The 6,000-nt window shown below is 43.3% G+C and overlaps 1 protein-coding gene across 1 annotated transcript in view; it reads left to right on the forward strand.

Moving 5' to 3' along the window:
* Positions 1 to 6,000, forward strand: part of KIAA1549 (KIAA1549 ortholog) — a 206,650-nt gene that overhangs the window by 155,832 nt on the left and 44,818 nt on the right. The window contains exon 12 of the mRNA XM_006019528.3: positions 4,828 to 4,952. Coding sequence (XP_006019590.1) covers positions 4,828 to 4,952 — 125 coding nt within the window. The remainder of the gene's footprint in view (positions 1 to 4,827; positions 4,953 to 6,000) is intronic.

Raw genomic sequence — 6,000 nt, forward strand, 5'->3', positions numbered from 1 at the left:
TCAAGGACCCACTTGGGCTTTCCCCACTTAAAGACGCATCCCTGGAGATCCCAGGGAAGGTCTTCATAAGCAGGGAACTCCAACTTTTATCACTTACAAAAAGGCACCCCAAGATTTTCCAGGGCATGTGTCTGTAAGTAAGGAAAGCCAAGCAGGTGCTCCCATAGCCTGAGGGGCCCAATCCTGCATGGGAATTCCCAGGCTGTGCAGAATCAGGCCCCTCAAGGCTCCAGAGCACATGCCCAGGGTACCTGGAGAGTGTGAACAGCTCTAGGTTTGCTGCACTGTCCTGGCAGAGAACAAACAGATGTCCACTGCAACAAAGTAGCACTATATAACACTGTCATTTGTTGTACCACTCATATCGTGACAGGATATGGACATCTATTTGTTTCTCCATAGGAGTTTTTGTAACAACATAAATACAACAACAGGTAATGTTGGGACTCTTCCCAAACAGTCCACTGTAGCAGCATCCTTGTGCAAGGCTTAGGCTGGCTACAACAATTAAGGACAATAAAAAGTCCTTCTACAGATACATAGTGAGCAAAAGGAAGGCGCAGAGTAACATAGGGCCCCTGCAGGACAAATCAGGTCAGTCGGTGGTTGACGCAAGGAAAAAGGCAGAGTTCTTCAACAAGTTCTTTGCTTCAGTATTCCTAAGTACTGACCAAGACAGTTCCCCCACCTTGAGCACAGACAGATGTCCAAAAGGCACCAGACTGCCAGCAGTTAGTGCTGACTTAGTTAAGGAGCACTTGGAGGGGCTGGATGGGTACAAGTCAGCTGTTCCGGATGACCTCCATCCACGGGTGCCCAAGGAATTGGCCAGTGTCATAGCTGAGCCACTAGCACGGCTGTTTGAGCATTCATGGAGCTCCGGCCAGGTCCCTGAGGACTGGAAAAGGGCCAATGTGGTGCCCATTTTAAGAAAGGGAGAAGGGATGAGCTGGGTAACTTTAGACCAGTCAGTCTTACTTCTATCCTTTGGAAAATACTATAAAAAAATCATCAAAGAGCGCATTTGTGAAGGCCCAGCAGGGGAAATGATGCTGAAAGGAAACCAGCACGGGTTTGTCACAGGTAGATCCTGCATGACAAATCTTATAGCCTTTTATGACCAGGTCACACACCATCTTGACACAGGAGTTGAGGCTGATGTCATCTACCTGGACTTTAGGAAGGCCTTTGAGACAGGTTTGCACCCTATTCTCATCGAGAAGCTAGCAGGCTGTGGAGTGGATGCTTATGCAGTCAGGTGGGTGGCCAACTGGCTTAGGGATGGCACCCAGAGAGAGTGGTGGTGGACGGGTCGTTCTTGGCCTGGAAAGAGGTGGGCAGTGGAGTCCTGCAGGGTTTAGTCCTTGAACCGGTGTTATTTAGTATCTTCATCAGGGATTTGAATGGGGGTGTGGAGAGTACCCTCTCCAAGTTCGCAGATGATACCAAGTTATGGGGCCAAGTTAACACACCGGAGGGCAGGGACAGGTTGGACCAGTGGGCAGAACGAAATAGGATGCAATTCAACAAAGATAAATGCAAGGTACTCCACCCAGGGAGGAGGAATCCCCAACCCACCTATAGGTTGGGGGTGTGACCTCCTCAGCAGCTCAGCGGCTGAGAGGGATCTTGGAGTCATACTTGACTCCAAGATGAACATGAGCCGGCAGTGTAATGAAGCCATCGACAAGGCCAGTCTCACCTTGTCGTGCATTAGCAGATGCATGATCAACAGATCGAGGGAGGTGATGCTCCCCCTCTATGTGGCATTGGTCAGGCTGCAGTTGGAGTACTGTGTCCAGTTCTGGGCACTGCACTTCAAGAGGGACATGGGGAATCTGGAGAGGGTCCAGAGGAGGTCCACTCATATAATTAGTGGCCTCTGTGAAAGACTCTACTAGAGGAAGTTGAGGGTTCTAGATCTCTTCAGCCTTCACAAGAGATGGCTGAGGGAGACCTTGTAGCCGCCTATTAGTTTATGAAGGGAGGACAACAGGGAATCGGAGATGTGCTATTTACCAGGCACCCCTAGGAATAACTAGGAATAATGGATGCAAACTAGTGGAGAGTAGATTCAGGTTAGGAAGAAATTTTTTACAGTAAGGGTGGTCAGAATCTGGAATGGGCTTCCAAGAGAGGTGGTACTGTCGCCTAACTTGAAGGTCTTCAAGAGGAGGCTTGATGGACACCTGGCTGGGGTCATCTGACCTCGGTCCTCTTTCCTGCCAGGGGAAGGAAGTCGGACATGATGATCCTTTGTGGCCCCTTTTGACTCTACAAGCTATGAATCTAAGGCTTTTAGTACATCAGTGTCTCAGATAGAAGCATTTCACTCTTCTGCTCTTGCTCTGCGTGCATGCTAGAGAGTAGGGAAGGGCTTTACTCCCATCTCCATTTATGTGCTGTCATGGTCCTGGCTCAACTGCTCAAGCTCCCTCAGAGTCCTGCCTCCTGACTTTCTCTCTTCCCCAGGCAGTCCTGCTCAGAGCCCACTACCCAGATTCCCACATATTGAGCTTTTCTCACGCCTTGTGGGCTTTGTAAGGGGTAAAGCTTGTGTGTCGGGGGCAGGGGGGATTCCTGACAGGACCAGGAACCACAGAAATTGTTGAAGGAGCTTGACTGTTCAGTTAGCTAATTTGGTATAGCTCAGTAATATTATCCTAAGTAAGAGGTGCCAGTGTTTCATGGATTTCATTTTTAAAATTTCAAAGTAGCCGCCGCTGTTGATGAGATCAGAATGTGGGCACATGAAATAAAGTTGTGAACTTCTGGTGCCATTGTGCTCTAGTTAGAAAAACTCAGGAATAAGAAACCAGTTTCAAAAAAGGAGAATTTTTAGTGCTTTCTCTGAAAAAGGTGGCTGAAAAAACATTGAATTTGGACCCTAAATTCAACCATGACAGTGTGAAATAGAGATTTTCCTCTACTTTTCAAATCCCAGCACAGGTTAACTATGAAATTACTCTGAGCACTTTCATGATATGTTGATATGAAGCTGTCAATGAGACATTTAAAACATTCACTTGCTAGAGAAGGGAAAAGCTGAAATGCTATGAAATTGAATGTTAGGGGATTATTCTGTTATTGGTTATTCAGTTTTGCAGGTATGTGCTGAATAAATCAGACTAATATCCCAGTAGCTATCTACTTCATCTGACTTTAGCACGTCAAGTTTCCAATTCAGACCATTGTGCATATAAATATTTATCTGATAATCTAAATAGAGAAAACAAAGGATAGAAAGGAGAACAAAAGTAGAGGTGAAGTGACCTGGCTGAGGTACTAAAGCATGTCAGCAGCAGATCTAGGAATAAAATTGCAGCCCAGTGCCCTCGATACTGTTCAAGTTGGAGTACAAAAGGGAATGACATAATAACTTGGTCTTCATTTCCCAGTTTATGCAGGCTCTTCCAGCTGCAAAAAAGATGCAGTGGGGCAGATTTCACATGCTATATTAATTCTCTTCTTTCCATGAGTATTTTGTATTAGGGTTTGAATAACCAGTATACCAGCTTTTCAGAAAAAGGTTTTGCTGATGTAATGTGATTGCAGGGCTACTATATGCATAAAATATAAAGGAGGATAATTAGCACTGGCCTAGTGCAAGCAGTGAGTTTAACTTTTGATCAGTTTGCCTGTCTGGGTAGTACTCAGTTGCACTGTCTATGAAAGTGGACTTCTTAGATTCAGACTTTAAAAACTAGGTCAAAATAGCTGTTAAGGAATAACAGATCTTCTGTGTAGCAAGGTTAGTGGACCTCATATTCTTGATTTTTTTTTTTTTTTTTCTTCAGTGCACAGAAAATCTCTTCATATTTGCAAGATAAAATATTTACTATTGCCCTCACTTACCATCTGCCAAAATACAGGCTTTTGCATGAGTCAGTTGGTAGCGTACTCTATCCTATTATAATTATTACACTTTATATTTTATCTTTTGTATCTGACTTATCCTTGCAGTTCAGAGATGGGCTGTGAAGAGCACAGGATTTCCTTAAGCTGCTATATATGACCTATAATGAATTAGATAAGATTACTTATGTGAGGAATAATAAATTAATAGATTATTCCTGTAGTGCTAAGCATCCACATAAATGGATACAATATTGTGCTAAGTGTAATTCAGACACTCAGCACTTGTGGGGAAAAAGAATCCTTGCTGCAGTTCAGCTAAAGGAGCTGCAACAAATAGAGGGTCAGAGGAAAGAGGATGAGAGAACCAGAATGCTAAAAAGATGTTTACCTAGACAAGCTACATGTACAGTTTGTAAGCACCGAGATTTTTTGTGTGTTTAATATATTGGATAAACAGTATGTCAGTCATGGTTGGTCCCACATTAATTGGCTATCTAGCCATGCGGACTTGCATTTTCAGTTTGTAGAGTATGAAGTTAACAAGGCCACTGTATCCCCATGTTATTTTTCAAGTTGCAGATTATGTTGCTGTCAGAAAACAATCCTATTCATTGCTAACGCTAAGAACTTTCTGCTACATCTAAAACTGTTTATATGCAGTAAAGACTGCTTATATAGCTGCTTATATGCTTAATCCTGTCATCAGTCTTGTATGATTGATGTCACAGGGCTGCCATAACCTCATTTTTTAGGTTTCACTGTTGACAACAGTCTCACAGTAATGAGTGTCTGACTACATTTCAAATGCTGTAATTTGTTTTATATAAGTATACTTTCTTAAAAAAAAAGGAAAGTTAACAACCCTACCAACCTATGTTCTTACAGGATATCTATGTACCTGATGGCCATATAACTTTAATAAACTCATGTTTAACCTTTCATTTATTTTTACTTGTTTTTTTGCTACAGAGTTTCGCCATCAGATGCTGACTCCACAGCAAGCGAACAGTCCAGTGGGAGGGAGACAGGAGAAGAAATTGTAAGACCATCGGCCCCTGTCAATGAAGTCAAAGCACGAAGAGCTCTGAAGAATGGTTTGTTACAGTTTTGCCTTTGTCCACTGCAGCAATGTTTTAGTAGGGCACACATGAGGTGCATTTTAGTACCATTGATTTTTTTTTAAGTTGTTTTTAACCATTGGGGTTTCTTGCTTTGTATCGCTATGATTTTTTTTCACCTCCTATGGGTGTATTTCTCCTTTTATATGTTGCAGTGGGAAAATCTGCAAATGTCTTGTATTCAGGCATACCCTCTGCCCTGGGTAGTATAATACCATTAGATTTTTCCTACTTCCCTCTGGCAAATGTATTTCCAATCACAAGTCATTGTAACGATTGGTAGCAATCTTGCAGAAAGTTATAGATTCATAGAAATCACAGCAGGACTTGATACAGTGTCTTTAACTGTGACTTTGAAATGGTGAGATTAAAGGTAAACTAGCAAAGTAAGACTTCAAAAACAGTGTGGTGCTTATACAAGATGTATTTTAGAAACCAAGATGCCTCAGTGTTGTAATCGAGAAGACTAAAAATACAATTTTAAGACATACATTGAACTGTTTTGAAGGAATCCATATTTAGGCCAGTTAAAATGTTCCAACTAACCAGAGAGATCATATGACATGCTTTACTTTCTTCGTGGAAAGCTGGTAAGACTAGTTTTGGTAAGACTTGCTGGCATCTTGTGGAAGACATTGTAAAATACTCTGCTCCCTCACCACCAACCATGTTGTTATTCCTTTCCCCATTTAAAAATGTAATATCAAGTGTGCATGCAGGAAAACAGTTTTCTTGTATCCAATATTTCCTGGCTTCAGTCAGATCCTCAGCTTATACACTCTCCTGCCTGCTTCTGCCGCTTCTCCCCACCCACCTGACAGTTGCTCTGGCACTATGTGGTTTCTGGCTTCATCACTGGACCACAGGACTCAGCAGGAGCTGGCTCAATCTCCATGATTCTCAGCTAGCTCCATGCAGTGCCAGCCGTACCGTGCTGGGCCAGCTCCTGCTGCATCCTACCATCTCGGCTGTGCAGCTGGGATGCGGTGGCGGGGGGATGTGGTGGCGGGGGAAGTGGGGGGGG

Source organism: Alligator sinensis, unplaced genomic scaffold (assembly GCF_000455745.1).
Source record: "Alligator sinensis unplaced genomic scaffold, ASM45574v1 scaffold74_2, whole genome shotgun sequence".
Lineage (NCBI taxonomy): Eukaryota > Metazoa > Chordata > Crocodylia > Alligatoridae > Alligator > Alligator sinensis.